The 17,526-nt window shown below is 37.1% G+C and overlaps 1 protein-coding gene across 4 annotated transcripts in view; it reads right to left on the bottom strand.

The window, feature by feature from the left end:
- Positions 1-17,526, bottom strand: part of NBAS (NBAS subunit of NRZ tethering complex) — a 434,255-nt gene that overhangs the window by 207,900 nt on the left and 208,829 nt on the right. For all 4 annotated transcript variants that reach the window (XR_004273780.1, XM_032294320.1, XM_032294322.1 and 1 more), the window contains one exon: positions 1,735-1,902. Coding sequence is in view for 3 of the 4 variants with exons in the window: in XM_032294320.1 (XP_032150211.1) it covers positions 1,735-1,902 (168 nt within the window). In the remaining variant the exon portion in view is untranslated. The remainder of the gene's footprint in view (positions 1-1,734; positions 1,903-17,526) is intronic.

Here is a 17,526-nt window from a genome sequence, read left to right as displayed (position 1 = left end):
CTGTCATTAGAGTCTAACTTTCCTTTCAGGCCCAGTTCAGACCTGACCTGCTGAATCCTTGTCAGGTGGACACAGGATGACATGATTGTGCCCCTTTCATGATCCCCATCTCTTTCACAACTACCACCCACACAGGTCTTCAAGACATGCTATCAGCATTGCAGATTAGCATGAACTTTAGTATGCCTAGATTATAGTTAATCATCTTTATGTTCTGCTTTCTCCAAATAAATTGTAAAGCTCCTTACTGGAAGAGCCAAGTAAAAAGAATTCACCTATTCCTCCAAGGCTTACTGCAGTTACATTATGCCAAGCACAGTCTAGGGAAACGATGAAGCTGCTGCTGCAAATGATAAAAATTACAGCTGAGATTTAACAGTGTCTCAGTAAATGTCATCTTCATTTATTCAACTGTTTGGACCATTGTCCTTAGGTCTCGTCTTTCTCCCACATCCAGACTACCAGCAAGTCTAACAAATACATCCCATCCCCAAACCAGCCTCTTCCCACTGCCTTCATCTCTGTGCTAGCTCAAACCACCCATGTCTCTCACCGGGAGGACTGATCTCACTGCATGTTGGCTTCTATCTCACTGTCTCTTTTCTATTCTTTCTACAGCACTTAAACGAGCACAGTAAAAGTAAAGATGGATCACACAACTGCATTGCCTAAATTCTCCAAAAGCTTTCCGTCTTATTCAAAACAAAATCTACAGTTGTCATCACAGTCTACATGAGGCTTTGAATGATGAGCCTCCCTACCACCTTTCTGATCTCATCACCTTCCATTCTCCCCATTGTTCACTCAGCTCAGGCCGCACTGGCCCCTTTCACGTTCTATGCAGATGTCAACTGTGCTACCCCACTCCGGGGGGGACAGGGTTTGCATTTGTTCTCCTTGGTTCAACCATATTTCTGCTCAAAGTGGCTCCTTTTCTGAGAAACCTAATTTCTCTATCTTAATCAGAACTTCACTCCCCAGGATCACTCAGACTTTACCTGCCTTGCTTACTTATCTTTGTCACGCTCGTTGTCAGCTGCCATTCCATTATTATACAAACGTGTATCTTCTGTGTCTCCCCAACTGACATGTAAGTTCCACAGGAGAAGGGAATTAGACTGAAGTGTTTCCCCACCGTATTCCCAGTAATTAGCACAGCATTTGAAAGGAAGAAGATGTCCAATAAGTATTTGCTGAATGAATAAATGAATGAGATGCGCAAGGAGTGTTTGAGGCAAACTGCTAATAGTCCTATGCTTTTCCTCTTTGTTTTCCAGTGTCAGATTAAAGGACTGCGGTGCGAGAATGCAGAGCAAACTCAATGGCTCTACTGCCTGCCCTGACTTGGACTTCCAGAATGAAAGCAAGAATCTGTTCAGCTGTCCTTCTTGAGAGCCCCCAGTCTGCCTCCTATCACTCTTCCTCAACTATCAGCCCGTAGAAATACAGCAAAAGCAAGTAAGCACTGATAAAATTTTTCTTTTCATCTCACTAAATTCTGATACATAAACCGAGCCTTACCTGAATCTCTATTAGTGTCCTTTGCAAATATTCCATGAGAATATATTACATTCTATAAAACAGATTACTCATTCCCTATCTGAGGAGAGGTCTGTATTTCTTGAGAGATTTTTTTAACCATGTAGAGAAGATAAAGATGTAACAGTGAAAGCATTGCTAATTAATTCATATAAACCATACAACTGATTTTAAAAAGAAAGATGCACTGCTTACCTGAAGGGGTCGAAGATAAGTTAAAGACCTCTTCCACCACTGCCCATCACTGACGGCCTGGAGCACCGCCTTGGTGGTGGTTGTGGTGTTGGAAAGGACTTTCATGGTGGTGGCAGTGGTCCAGCGTAATAGGTCAGCTGAATTGCTACCTGGAACACCTACTTCATCCTGTGTTAAAGAAATGAAATAGAAAGGGCAAAAATGTGTATTATCATAAGAACAGAGAAGACAGTGATAATGTGAATGTTTAAAATAATCAGATATTAAACATGTAGATAAATTTAAAAACCCATCCATCTTTGCTTATAACAAAGTAAATGTTAAAAGAGCACTATCAACATATTGTTCTCTCTGAATCATTTAACAAAAAAATAAAACTGGGGAAAGAGAAAAACACCATAGTGCATTAGTTAAATAATCCCTCAGAGATATTTATAAAATAAATAATTGGTATTTTATTTTTTACCAATCTAATATCCTAACCATGAGATACTCATATTTGTTTCCTTGACAATACATTTTAAAGTATTTATTATTTAGATAAATTAAAAAAAAATACATTATTCATCTAAATAATGCCACTGCAACCCAGAAAGAAGTAGAAGATTCAGACAATCAACCTTTAACTATCAAAAGGCGTTTCCATCCAAACAAGTAGGTAATTAATAGTCTTTGACAAGTTTATAATGAGGTACCTCCGGCCAATCTTGAAGCAACCAGCTGAAGTTCTCACTATTACTACTCTGACAGATTCCACAAGGAGAAAACGTCAATACATTAATTACAGTCTTGTAAACAAAAAGGATGAAGACCTATCTGCATTTAGTCAAAGAAAAATATTATTTGTTCTATAACTTCTTGGTTTATTGTCTATCCACTTCCACTTATTTTTTTTCTTTTCTTAAGAATCTCAGTTAAACAAGAGAAAAACTTAAGACTTAGTTTATCAATACCAATAGCCTGTTGTGACTGACAGAAGGATAACACTTAATAGCTTAGTTTGGCTATTTAGGTCTACATCTTCTTATTCATTAAGTTATAATTTAAGTAATAAAAAGGAATAAATCATCTAATCAATAATGACCAGGGCATCAGCACATAACAAATACTTAAAACATACTCTTTTAGATCAACTTGACAGTTTCCACATATGGTAAGTAGAATTATGGGCCCCCGAAGATGGCCACATCCTTATACCTAGAACCTGTGACTATGTTACCTGGCATGGCAGGAAAAAAAAAAAAAGTACAGGTGTGATTAAGGGTATAGGCCTGGAAGTGAGGAGATTATTCTGAATTATCTGAGTGGGACCAAGCTAATCACATGAGCCCTTAAAGCAGAGGGTCTTTCTCAATGAGGATGAGAGAGAAAGTGTGTCAGAGATAAGCCATGGGGGACGAGGCAGGAGAGATTTGAAGGAGGAGGGAACTCAACCCACAGTTGCTGGCTTTGAAGAGGAAGAAAGGGAACCACAGGCCAAGGAACATAGCAGCCTGTAGACACTGAGAACAGTCCTCAGGTGGCTTCCAGTAAGACAATGCAGACCTCAGTCCTACAACCATAAGGAATTAAATTCTACCAACACCATGAATAAGCATAGAAACAAGATCTTCTCCAGAGCCTCTGGAAAAGAACACAGCCTTGTTGGCATCTTGATTTTGGCCTTGTGCGGCTCTAAGAAGAGACCCTACCAAGCCCATTAAGATTTCTGTCCTATGGGAACTGTAAAATCAACCATCTTGTTTTAAAGCTGCAAAGTCTGTGGTAATATGAAACAGCAGCAACAGAAAACAAACACATTACATTGTACTGTTTCCTGTGAAAGTGTAAAAACCATCAACTCAATGCAATATTATATACTATAATTTAATTATGAAAACAGCAACATAGAAAAATGAATGATATATAAAGAAAGAAAAAAAACAGATAAATTGCCTGTATAACAACAATGCAAAAAATAATTGTTTGAGGTTTGAGTGCCAATAAAATACAGGACCTCTCCTGGGTTCCGGATTGTGGCAGATGCCACAGTTCAGTTCACTCAGCTCCACTCAGACCCCTTACTGATTGTCTCACTGTTGCTAGCAGCTGAGAAGCTAAAAACTACATTTCCTCCATTCCCTTATAGCTGGTGTTCCACACATAAACTCGTTTTCTCTCTCACTTTATATATCTCACACTAGGCAACGGGTTGAAAAAATGAGTAAGACACAGGCTCTGCCCTCAAGGAGCTCAGAAAATGGGAGGAAAGCAGAGATAGAGAGAAATAATTACAGAATAATAACTTTTATATGAGAGGTATTAACACACATAGAGCACTACAAGAACAGGAAGAGAGATCATTACATCCTCTGCCTAGAGGCACAATCACAGAAGGCTTCACAGAGAAGGCAATCTTTCAGCGGGAAAAAATTAAGGGTTTCCAGAGTAGAAGTGGTGAAAATAATTTCAGGAAGAAAATGCAGCTTAAGAGGATGCAACTTATGAAACATGGCAAAATAGAGGAACCTTACGTGATTCAGGGATACCACAGAATGCAGCACAGCAAGAGAAACGGCAGGACGTGAGGATGAGAGAAGGTAGAGCTAAGCCCAGCAAGAGACTTACAAACCAGGCAAAAGAACCTCCATTGTCAACTGGAGGGAAGGGAAAGTCACCAGAAGGCTTTAAACAAAGGGAGTAACATAATCAGATTTGTGTTTCAGTAATATTATTCAACGAGCAAGAACCCAGTTAGAAAACTGGTGCCTCAGTCCCAGTTTAAAATAATCAGGGACTGAATTGAGGCAGTGACACCGGGAATGTAATTAAGTTATCATAAGGTGTTTTCCAATTAAATGTATGACACTAGGAACATAATTAAGTTATCATCAAGTATTTTCCAATTAAATGTATATATTACATTATAAGGTTTTTCCAGAGGTAAATCAGATAAGTAGAAAAATTCCATCCAAACATCTAACAAAGAAAGTTCAAGATCACCACGCTGGAACTTAGTGGAGATCTGGGAGAAAGAAAAAAAAAATGGAAAGTCAGTAACACGTAAACTATAATTGCTTGTGAAGCAAAGTCAGATACAGTGGAGGTAAAAAATTGAGCAGCCCAAGTTGTTGAGGAATACAGAGGACCAAGTTCACACAAAGAAGAAACAAAGACCTAGATACTTTATTTACTCACAGTGAAGTCAGGCATCTTGTTTGTAAGTATCATAATGGCTACCATTTATTAAACACCTACTATCTGTCCAAGACTGAGCTAAGTGTCCCATACAAGATCCCTAAATTTTACAATAACACTGTAAAAGTTTTAAAAATTATACTACCACTTGACACAAAAGTAAACTGATGATCAAATACATTGAATATGCTGCCTACAGGCAACTGGCCTAGAGGTGTCTCCTCTCTTCTCCTTAACCCAATTTGGCATCAAAGTGTACAGTTCACTTGTTCTTTACAGGATTTTGACACATTGGAAAAATTACATTCATTTACATTTGTATTTATTTAAGCTCGTTAATTTTTCTGTGTTATAAAACTAATACAAATTCACTAAAGACAGTTTGAAAATTCAAAAAAGTATGTGAAAGAAAAATAATACTGTTTATTCACAGTCCCATGATGCAAAGACACTTAGGGCCAGCATATATTCTCCCTTCCTGTGTTTAATCCACAGTATCCTTTTTAAATAACTTTTCATTGATGTATAAGCCATATCAAATGAGTGTATGGTTTAACAAATTTTAACACATTTAAGTAACAGGCCCTTAGGCCAAGAAACATAGTTGTGGAAGCTCCTCTTGAGTTTATCTGCAGCCAGTAACCTTCCAAAAAAAAAAAAACACACTATCCTGAATTTTGTCTATTTTTACACTTTATATGAATGAAATTATATACTTTTTTGATCTGATTTCTTTCACTCAACATACATTCATTCAGATTTTGAGAGTAAAGTTTATTCAACTCCACACCTATAATCCCAGCACTTAGAGAGGCCAAGGTGGGAGGATGGCTTGAGGCCAGGAGTTGGAGGCCAGCCTGAGCAACACAACGGGACCTCATTTCTATAAAAAGTAAAACTTAAAAAAAAATGCTCGGCCGGGCGCGGTGGCTCAAGCCTGTAATCCCAGCACTTTGGGAGGCCGAGGCGGGTGGATCACAAGGTCAAGAGATCGAGACCATCCTGGTCAACATGGTGAAACCCCGTCTCTACTAAAAATACAAAAAATTAGCTGGGCATGGTGGCGCGTGCCTGTAATCCCAGCGACTCAGGAGGCTGAGGCAGGAGAAGTGCCTGAACCCAGGAGGCGGAGGTTGCGGTGAGCCGAGATCGCGCCATTGCACTCCAGTCTGGGTAACAAGAGCGAAACTCCGTCTCAAAAAAAAAAAAAAAAAAAAAAATGCTCAACTCATTACTGTGTCACATTATGTTGTATGAATATGCCAGGACTTATTTATCTTTTCTTCTACTAATGAGCATTTGGATAATCCCCAGATTGAATATAATACCAATAGTGCTGCCCTGAACATGCTGGTAATTATATTTTGGTGAAAATATGTTTTTCTGGGTATATATCTAGCAGTGGAATTACTAAGGCATAGAATGTACCTATGTCCAGATTTAGTAAACAGTGTCAAATATGTTCTAAAGTGGTTATACCAATTTAAATATTAACCAGCAATTGTAAGAGTTCTGGTTACTCCACATCCATGCCAACACATGGTACTTAATGACTTTTTCATTTTAGCAATTCTGTTAACTATGTACTGGTATCTCTTTGTGGTTTTAATTTGCAACTCACCAGAGACTAATGAAGTTGAATAACTTTTTGTATATTTTGGGCCATCTGAATACTCTTTTGTCAAGTGTCTGTTTACATCTTTTGCCATTCTTCTAATGGTTATCCATCTTTATTTTTATTTATTTATTTTTTTTTTGCGGGGGGGAAACAGAGTCTCACTCTGTCGCCCAGGCTGGAGTGCAGTGGCATGATTTTGGCTCACCGCAACCTCCGCCTCCTGGGTTCAAGCGATTCTCCTGCCTCAGCCTCTTGATTAGCTGGGACTATGGACATGTGCCACCACAACTGGCTAATTTTCTTTGTATTTTTAGTAGAGATGGGGTTTCACCATGTTAGCCAGGATACTCTTGATCGCCTGGCCTCATGATCCACCCATCTCATCCTCCCAAAGTGCTAGAATTATAGGCATGAGTCACCGCACACAGCCTATCCACTTTTTTAATTCACTTGTAGAAGGTTTTTATGTATTCTGGATATACATTCCTTATTAGATATATGAATTGTGAATATTTGCTATTACTCTGTATATTATCATTTCATTCTCTTAACAGTGTCTTGTGATTAACAGGTGTTCTTAATTTTAATTTAGTCCAATTTACCCGTTTTTAACCTTATGATTAGTACTTTTTGTATCATATTTAAGAAATCTCCAACCTGGCAACAAAGCAAGACTCCCATCTCGACAAAATAAAAAAATAAAAATTACCCAGGCATTGTGGCACGTGCCTCTATTCCTAGCTACATGGGAGGCTGAGGTAGTAGGGTCGCTTGAGCCCTGGAGGTTGAGGCTGCAGTGAGCTTTGACCATGCCACTAGCTTGCAGCCTTTTGAAAGAAGGGATCCTTCTTTCAAAAAAATAAAAAGAAAAAAGAAAATGGAAATCTTTGCCTATTCCAAGATAACAAAGATGTTCTAAGTTTTTTTTGACATGCAATATTTTGGCTGAAAGTAAAATCTTAAGACAGTATCACACTTCTATCCATTCAAATATTATATGCATACTATTAATGCACTTACCATAATATATTGACACTTACTTTTTTGTTGTTCTTTCCAACTAGACAGTGAGCTATTCGATCAGGGACACAATTTGCTCCTCACTATATCCTCAGAGTATGTGAAAAATATCTATTGTTTGGATCTCTAGATAGGTGAAAGACGTCTGATTTTATTGTGCTGTTTAAATGTTTGAAGATATATTTTCAAAAGTCTCACACGTGGCTGGGAGATATGGCTCATGCCTATAATGCCAGCACTTTGGGAGGCTGAAGTGGGCAGATCATGAGGTCAGGAGTTTGAGACCAGCATAGTCAACATGGGGAAACCTGGTTTCCACTTAAAATAGAAAATTAGCCAGGCATGGTGGTGCATGTCTGTAATCCCAGCTACTCAGGAGGCTGAAGCACGAGAATTGCTTGAACCTGGGAGGCAGAGGCTGCAGTGAGCTAAGGTCACACCAATGCACTCCAGCCTGGGTGACAGAGCAAGACTCCATCTAGGAGGTGGGCGGGGGGGGGGGGGCAGGGGGAAGTCTCACATGTTTTATTCAGAGTGGGTAAATGTTATTCAAGTAAGATTTCATGTCACATTTTCAATTCCTGTTCATCTTCAGAATCTTCTAAATCGAGAGGATGTATTGAATGATTTGAAAGTCATCAACTAATCCAAGTATAGAACTGAAAATATAAACATGGTAAGAATTATGGCACTTCAGCAGAATATAACTTCATTTAGAGGTAAATGAAACCAATTGAAAAATATCAATAAAAAATGCAGGCTAAGCCAGCACAGTGGCTCATACCTGTAATCCTACTAGTTTGAAAGACTGAGGCAGGAGGATCACTTCAGGCCAGGAGTTCAAGACTCGCCTGGGCAATATGGTAAGACCTCACGTCTATGAAAAATTAAATTAAAAACCTCAATTAAAGATTTAAAAAGTTAATAATTTTTTTTTTCTGGTGGCACATGCCTATAGTCTTAGCTACTCCAGAAGCTGATAAGGGAAGACCACTTAAGCACAGGAGTTTGAAGCTGCAGTTAGCTATGACTGCGCACTCCAGCCTGCGGGACTCAGGGAGAGAGAGTGGGAAGATGAGGGATAAAAGACCACAAATTGGGTTCAGTATATACTGCTCGGGAGACGGGTGCACCAAAATCTCACAAATTACTTCTAAAGAACTTATTCATGTTACCAAATACCACCTGTTCCCCAAAAACCTATGGAAATAGTAAGTTTAAAAATCAAAATATAAAGAAGAAAAGAAAAGAAAAATGCCACAAAATAATTATTCTATTTCATAAAATGGATCTAAACTGTGGTTCTGTTCCAATGGATGGGCTAGTTCAAGATAGGAAACTTAAAATGTATCAAAGTTAAAAGATTGTTTCAGAAGATAAATGAAATTCACATGCTCAGAAATGTATGTGATAAAAAGATTTTCTGTAGGAGCTTCTCCTAATGGGAATCACAAAAGAGAAAGTAAAATGAAAGGCTCATTTGGACAACAGAAGCAGCATTTAATTTGGGGGCAGTCTACCAAGATCACAGTTTAACCAGAGATATTAATGAAGAAAACAGTTTTCTTTAACTTCATATAATGGGGAAAGAAAAAAGAGGTTAGGCAAAATTTACCCCCGAAATGATTACTACTGCCACTTTTTATATTCATAGTGGCACACTGCTAATTAACTTAGAGTGTAGAACAGCAGAAATAGTTTAAACCTCAAAACCAAATCAACAGTTCCCAGCATAAAATTTAACATGAAATCTCATTAATGTCAAGTGTGTTACACAGCTCAAAGGTTAGCTTATTAAGCACTAATAATATTTTTCAAATCCTGTAACAACAGACACCATAACCAAACAAGTTCGCAAGAACACAGATCGTTCTATGTGTCAAGTGTGGCTCACAAAAAAAATTATGGTTGGTCAATTACTATGATGAATAATCTATTTGGGAGTAGCTTTCTCCCACGTCCTATAGTAAGTGTTAATTTCTGGGAAATCTACCGGCCTGCTGTAAACTGAGCTGGTGGCACATATAAATTAGGCAAGGATTACAAACAGATTAGGTTGAGCTCAACCACTACCTCTCTCCTCCAACACAGCCTTAAATAATCCAAAGTACTTCCCCGCACCTAACACTTATTTATAGAAAATTTCAACTGAACTCAAAATATTAAGTATGCAATCCTTATTACGGATGATACTACTTTTAGAAATCCCTGTCAGAACAAGCAACAAAAAAATACTCTATGGAGTAAATCACTCTCAAGTCTGACTCTCCTTCATCTCACCTGCCAGTTAGCAAGCAAGGCTACAGCTTAGCTGATCTCACGTTTGGGGGCCATGGACTCCTATACATGTCTGATGGAAGCTAAGCCCTTTCCCCAAAAAATTCAATGAACATGCATGTGCACTCACATGAATGCAAAGTTACACACACACACATGCACGCACACACACACACACACACACACACACACACACACACATCAAATTAGGCATACTGGCCAGGTGGGGTGGCTCATGCCTGTAATCCTAGCACTTTGGGAAACTGAAGCAGGAGGGTCGCTTGAGGCCAGGAGTTCGAGACAAGCCTGATCAAAATATTGAGACCCCCTATGTCTAAAAAACAATAAAATAAAAATTAGCCAGGGACCGTGACATGTGTCTGTAGTCCTAGATACTTGGGAGGCTGAGGCAGAAGGATCACTTAAGCCCAGGAGTTCAAGGATGCAGTGAGTTGTAACTGCAATACACTGCATTCCAGCCTTGGTGACACAGCCAAACCCTGTCTCTTAAAATAAATAAATAAACAAAATTAGGCATACTACTTCAGGGGATTTAGAGGCCAAACTCGTCATGGATTTCCTAGAATTCTTGGATCCAGATTATAAAAACTACATTCAGGAAAAATAGAGGTATATAAAGTATATTTTTATTTTCTTTTTTCCATGCCCAATTTTTAAAATTACTTTTCATAAATGACTTTGGATTCTAGATGAACCCACAAAGTAAGTTTACTCAACACATAATCTGGCATGCCTACTATGTTTAAAACCCAGTGCTAGGCAATAGGATTACCATGACAATTAAGATACGGTCCCTGTTCCCAAGAAACTCCTGATATAGGAGGGAAGAAAGGAAAATAAGGCAATTTGCCTTATTTTACCAATTAAATGAGAAATTATCAAATTGGTTTCCATTCCAATATGCCTCCCCATTTAATAGCAGAAATTATCACCACTTATCACATCCATATCTTACTTTCTTCATTTATTCATTCATTCTTTAACAAATATTTATGACATAAACTTCTGACAGGCTGGTAAATGCTGGAAACATAGCACTGACCAAAATATGCACAGTCTCTGCTACACAGAGCTTACATTCCAGTAAAAGGCAGGCAGAAAATAAATATAAAGCATGTCAGAAAAGCATCATATAAATTATATATAATATGTAACATATTTTTATATAATATATATAACATATTTATATATATAATATATAACATATATATATATAATTATATATATATATATATGATCTACAAAGAAAATAAAGTAGTGTGGTGGAGTAAGAACACTACAATAATACAAAGAATGGGGACGATCTCCATGAAGTGACATTTGAGCAGACACCTGTTGGAAGTGAGAGGATATGTCATATAGATACAGATATTTGAGAAGAACATTCCAGGTAAAATACAGCAAATATAAGGATCCAGAGGCAACAGGTTGCTGGGAATGCTTAAAGAATGTCAAAAAAAAAAAAAAAAAAAAAAGCCAGTATGACTAGAGTCAGCTGAGCGAAATGAATGTGTATATTGGAGGCAGGGAAGCAGTGGAAGGAAAATAAAGTCCAACAGGTAAAGCTTAACAGTGCAGAAAAGAAATCATGGGTGTCCTTGTAGATGATTGCAAAGCCCTAGTTTCTACTCTGAGGAAGGTGGGACAGGATGATGTTTCATAATTCAAAATTAGCTTGCAAACCAAAATTCCAGAGCACATGGGGGGAAAAAATCAATAAAACAATAATTATAATGAAAATTCACTCCAATTAAAATTATTGAATTATTAAATCTAAAACTTCAAAATAATTCATTTGTGTCTTTGTGTGTACTAAATGTGAAATTTAAAATTTATTAAGAAAGAATAAGTATCATAAGATAAAACAAAACAAACATGATTCTACTGAGTTAACTTTTATGTGTGATATGAGGTAAAGTTCTAATTTCATCTTTTTGCAGATGGATATCCCTCAAATCTATACTTATTTCATAAAAGGGACTTCTTATTACTTAAATAGGTAAATAAATAAATATAAGAACTAAAAACAATAAAACTTTCAGGAAGAAATCACAGGAGTAAATCTTTGCAATCTTGTGTCAGGCACAGATTTCTCAGATATAACAACAAAAGTACAATCCATAAAAGAAAATATTAATAAACAAGATTTCAGCAACATTAAACATTTTTGTACCTCAAAAGCCACCACTGAGAAAATAAAAAGTCAAATATACAATGAGAGAAAAAACATTTTCAAATCATAAATCTGAGGAAAAAAAAAAAAAACACTTGATTGCAAGACGTTAAAAAAAAAAATAAAAAACCTCTTACAGCTCAATAACAAGACAAATAACCAAATGGGTTATTTGTTATACATTTTAAAAAATGGGCAAAATATCTGGATAGCTATTACACTAAGAATGTATAAGAATAGCCAGCCAATAAGCACATGAAAAAGGAGCACATCATCATTAGTTACTTGGGATATAAATATCAAACCAATATCATAATGAGATAGCAAATATATAAGAATGGCTTTAATAAAAATTCAATCAAAAAGCCAGTTAAAAAACAGACTGCTACCTGGACTAATAAAGAAAAGAGAGAAGAATCAAATAGACATAACAAAAAAATGACAAAGAGGATATCACCACTAACCCCATAGAAATATAAACTACTATCAGAGAATACTATAAATACCTCTACTCAAATAAACTAAAAAATCTAGAAGAAATGGATAAATTCCTGGACATATACACACTCCCAAAACTAAACCAGGAAGAAGTCAAATCCCTGAATAGACCAATAACGAGTTTTGAAATAGAGGCAGCAATTAATAGCCTACCAACCAAAAAAAGCCCAGGACCAGATGGATTCGCAGCTGAATTCCACCATAGGTACAAAGAGGAGCTGGGATAATTACATCTGAAACTATTCCAAACAGTTGAAAAGGAGGGACTCCTCCCTAACTCATTTTCGGAAGTCAGCATCATCCTGATAATAAAACTGGGAAGAGACACAACAACAACAAAAAAAACTTCAGGCCAACATCACTGATGAACATCAATGAGAAAATCCTCAATAAAATACTTGTAAACCGATACGGCACCACATCAAAAAACTTATCCACCACCATCAAGTTGGCTTCACCCCTGGCATGCAAGGCTGGTTCAGCATAAGCAAATCAATAAATGTAATCCATCACATAAACAGAGCCAATGACAAAAATCACATGATTATCTCAATAGATACAGAAAAGGCCTTTGATAAAATTCAACATTCCCACATGTTAAAAACTTTCAACAAATTAGGCATTAAAGGAATGTATCTCAAAATAAGAAGAGCTATTTACGACAAACCCACAGCCAGTATCACTTTGAATGGGAAAAAGCGGGAAGCATTCCCTTTGAACACTAGTACAAGGCAAGGGTGCCCTCTCTTACCACCCCTATTCAACATAATATTGGAAGTTCTGGCAGGGCAATCAGGCAAGAGGAAGAAATAAAGGGTATTTAAATTGGAAGAGAGGAAGTATGTCTCTATTTGCAGACAACATTATTTTATATTTAGAAAACCCCATTATCTCAGCCCAAAAACTCCGTAAGCTGATAAGCAACTTCAGCAAAGTCTCAGGATACAAAACCAATGTGCAAAAATCACAAGCATTCCTTTACACCAACAACAGACAAGCAGAGAGTCAAAATATGAATGAACTCCCATTCACAATCGCTACAAAGAGAATAAAACACCTAGGAATACAGGCAACAAGGGATGTGAAGGACCTCTTCAAGGAGAACTACAAACGACTGCTGAAGGAAATAAGAGAGGACACAAACAATGGAAAAACATTCCATTCTCATGAATAGGAAGAGTCACTGTATCATGAAAATGGCCATACTGCCCAAAGTAATTTACAGATTTAATACTATTCCCGTCAGACTACCACTGACATTCTTCATAGAATTAGAAAACAACTACTTTAAATTTCATGTGGAATCAAAGAAGACCACATCTAGCCAAGACAATCCTAAGCAATAAGAACTAAGCTGGAGGCATTACACTACCTAACTTCAAACTATTCAAGCCTACAGTGATCGAAACAGCATGATACTGGTACCTAGACAGACATATAGACCAAAGGAACAGAACAGAGACTTCAGAAATACCACCACACATCTACAACCATCTGATCTTCAACAAACCTGACAGAAACAAGCAATGGGAAAAGGATTTCCTATTTAATAAATGGTGCTGGGAAAACTGACTAGCCATATGCAGAAAGCTAAAACTGGACCCCTCCCTTACATCTTATACAAAAATTAACTCAAGATAGATTAAAGACTTAAATGTAAAACCCAAAACCATAAAGACCCTAAAAGAAAACCTAAGCAATACGATTCAGGACATGGGCATGGGCAAAGACTTCATTACAAAAATGCCAAAAGCAACTGCAAAAAAAGCCAAAATTGACAAACGGGATCTAACTAAACTAAAGAGCTTCTGCATAGCAAAAGAAGTTCTCATTCTGCATAGCAAATGAAGTTCTCATTCACTCATTACAGTGAACAGGCAACCTACAGAATGGGAGAAAATTTTTGTAATCTACCCATCTGACAAAGGTCTAATATCCAGAATTTACAAGTAAGTTAAACAAATTTACAAGAAAAAAAAAAAACATTCAAAAGTGGGTGAAGGATATGAACAGATACTTCTCAAAAGAAGACATTTACACTGCCAAGAAACATATGTGAAAAAGCTCAACATCACTGGTCATTAGAGAAATGCAAATGAAAAACCACAATGAGATACCCTCTCACACCAGTTAGAATGGTGATTATTATTATTAAAAAGTCAAGAAACAACAGATGCTGGCGAGGCTGTGAAGAAATAGGAACACTTTTACACTGTTGGTGGGAATGTAAATTAGTTCAACCTTTGCAGAAGACAGTATGGCAATTCCTCAAGGATCTAGAACCAGAATTACCATTTGACCCAGTAATCCCATTACTCGGTATATACTCAAAGGAATGGAAATCCTTCTACTATAAGGACACACACACACATAGGCTTATGGCAGCACTATTTACAAAAGCGAAGTCATGAAACCAACCCAAATGTCCATCAATGATAGACTGGATAAAGAAACTGTGGTACATAAACACCATGGTACACTATGCAGTCATAAAAAGGTAGGCCATCAGGTCCTTGGCAGGGACATGGATGAAGCTGGAAGCCATTATCCTCAGTAAACTAACACAGGAACAGAAAACCAAACACCACGTTCACACTCATAAGTGAGAGGTAAACAATGAGAAACATGGACCCAGGGAGGAGAACAACACACACCAGGGCCTGTTGAGGGGTTGGGAGTGAGGCGAGCAAACTTAGATAATGGATTAATAGGTGCAGCAAACCACCACAGCACACGTATACCTATGTAACAAACCTGCACATTCCGCACAGGTATCCCGGAATTTAAAGCAAAATAAATTAAAAAAAAAAAATCAGTTATAACACACATTAGCATGGATGTGGAAAAACTAGAACCTTAACATATTCCTTGCGGAAATATAAAAAATGTGCACGCACTTTGGAAAATAAAAACAGGCAGTTTCTTCAGATGTTAAACATAATATAACACACAATGCAGAAATTCTACATCTAGAGAAATCAAAACATATTTACATACAAAGACTTTTACATCAGTGTTCAGAGCAGCATTATTCAAAATAGCTAAGAAATGCAAACAACCCAAATGTCCATCCATTGGTGAATGAAAAAAGTAAATGCTGGCCAAGATGCTGTGATATAACAGCCATTCTGCTCACTTTTATTTAAATATTTCTAAACAATAATTTTATAAATTCAAACTACCTCTATACTTAGCCCATGCTCAAGCTTTAAACATTAATTAGTCCAGTCGTACAAATCTGTAGCCACTTAAAATGCTCATAACAAGCTTTCCCACAGTGCAAATGATTTTTTAATGGGAACCTTGTATACAATCCATTTCTAACTCTAATTAGATTTATCCAGGGAAAACGCCACTGGTTAAGTGATATACCTAATGCTAGCTAAACAAAATGTTAATATGCTCTATGTGGTGGAATACCGTTCCATCTAAAAAGCATAATAACTAACATTAATAAGAAATTGGAAATCTGTAATTTTGGTTGTTATTCACAAATTATGCATTTTGTTCTATTTATAGACAAACATCCTGTTCACAGGGACAACAGCAATATCTTCTAACTTGTAGTCTCCATATGCACTAACGTAAATGCAGTGCATAAGAATTAACATCTTTATTTTGCTTGGATATATAAAGAAAAATCATTATTTTCACAAGTGAAGTAATGAAAGTCTTAAGTATTAAGCAGATTACACATAAAGTCATCTCTCATTTATGAGCTATAATTTGATTATATCTATTGTTAATGGGTAACACACAGCATCTTATAGCTAAGCACTATATTTTAACCTAATAATAGTAGCTATAACATTCTGAAATATGTCTCATGAATCAAAGCCATAATGCGTGCATTGAGGGTTTGGTCTAGCACTTCATGAGATCTAGATCTATTACAATCTGATGAAAGGGGACAAAGGAAGACAGGAAATCTTTTAAGCAGCGTAAAAATAAAAAAGCAAAAGACAATCATTTTGGAAGAATTCCTTTTCCCTGCTAAGTGGAACTTGTAGAGGACTACCAATGGTCTCCTTCATTTATCAATGGAATTTAATAGAGTAATATGTGCCCACCTGCAGTAACACAGCATGGCCCACTCCAAAGAAGCAACCAAGAGGCCAGGCTGACACTTTCTAATTCACTATAGAAGCAGAAAATAGAAGTCCCAAAAGTCACAAAAGGCTTTTCACAGATTTGGGGAAGAACAAGAGGGTTCCAAATAATTCATGAAGCTAAACTTAGCAAACACCTTGCAATTGCATGCTGAACAGAAAAATGATACACCCCTCACAATGGCCACAACATCACAGCACATCATTAATCACCACATGATGACTAAAAATCCACTTCCTGATTCATTTTAGGGAAAAAACATATCCACTTCTTAATTTATTTTGACACAGACTGATCATTATGCAGTTGGTATTTCCAATGAGGCTTTTTGAAGCATTAATTAGACATCCACTAATTGAGAAGCACAATAAGAGAGCACAACGATAGTTGATATACCTCCAGTGACTGTACAATTCCAAATCACACCATAGAGTGCTCAAAGAGAACAGTGACAGAACACTTAGGAAGGGGGCGATTAGAGGACTCAAGGAAAACTTTGCAAAGAAAATACTTCAGTTGGAAGGGATAGGAACACAAGACAAGCACAAGAGCACAAGGTAAGAAATGTACTCCAGACAGAGAAAACTCTACTAAACAACACCAAAGGCACCAAAGAGCCTGCACAGAGTGGTGGTATGTTCCCCACCACTGGAACATAGCAGATGTTTCAAAGGCATGAAAAGGGATGATGCTGGAGGCAGGCAGAGTAGGAGATGTGACTGGACAAGGTGTGGAGGGAATAAAGGTTCAAAAGGAACAACACTTGGGATAAAGATCTCATAAAAAGTAGGTCAATTGGACCTTGAAAGACAACTCCTCCTAATACATGGAACATCTAGCGGCTAGTATACAAACTATTCTGAATCCCATAGAGAGAGAACAGCATAGAAATTTAATG

This window comes from Sapajus apella, unplaced genomic scaffold (assembly GCF_009761245.1).
Source record: "Sapajus apella isolate SASKATOON/1434 unplaced genomic scaffold, GSC_monkey_1.0 scaffold31, whole genome shotgun sequence".
Taxonomy (NCBI): domain Eukaryota; kingdom Metazoa; phylum Chordata; class Mammalia; order Primates; family Cebidae; genus Sapajus; species Sapajus apella.
The sequence above is the reverse complement of the archived record's forward strand: the minus strand, read 5'-3'. Positions and strand labels throughout refer to the sequence as shown.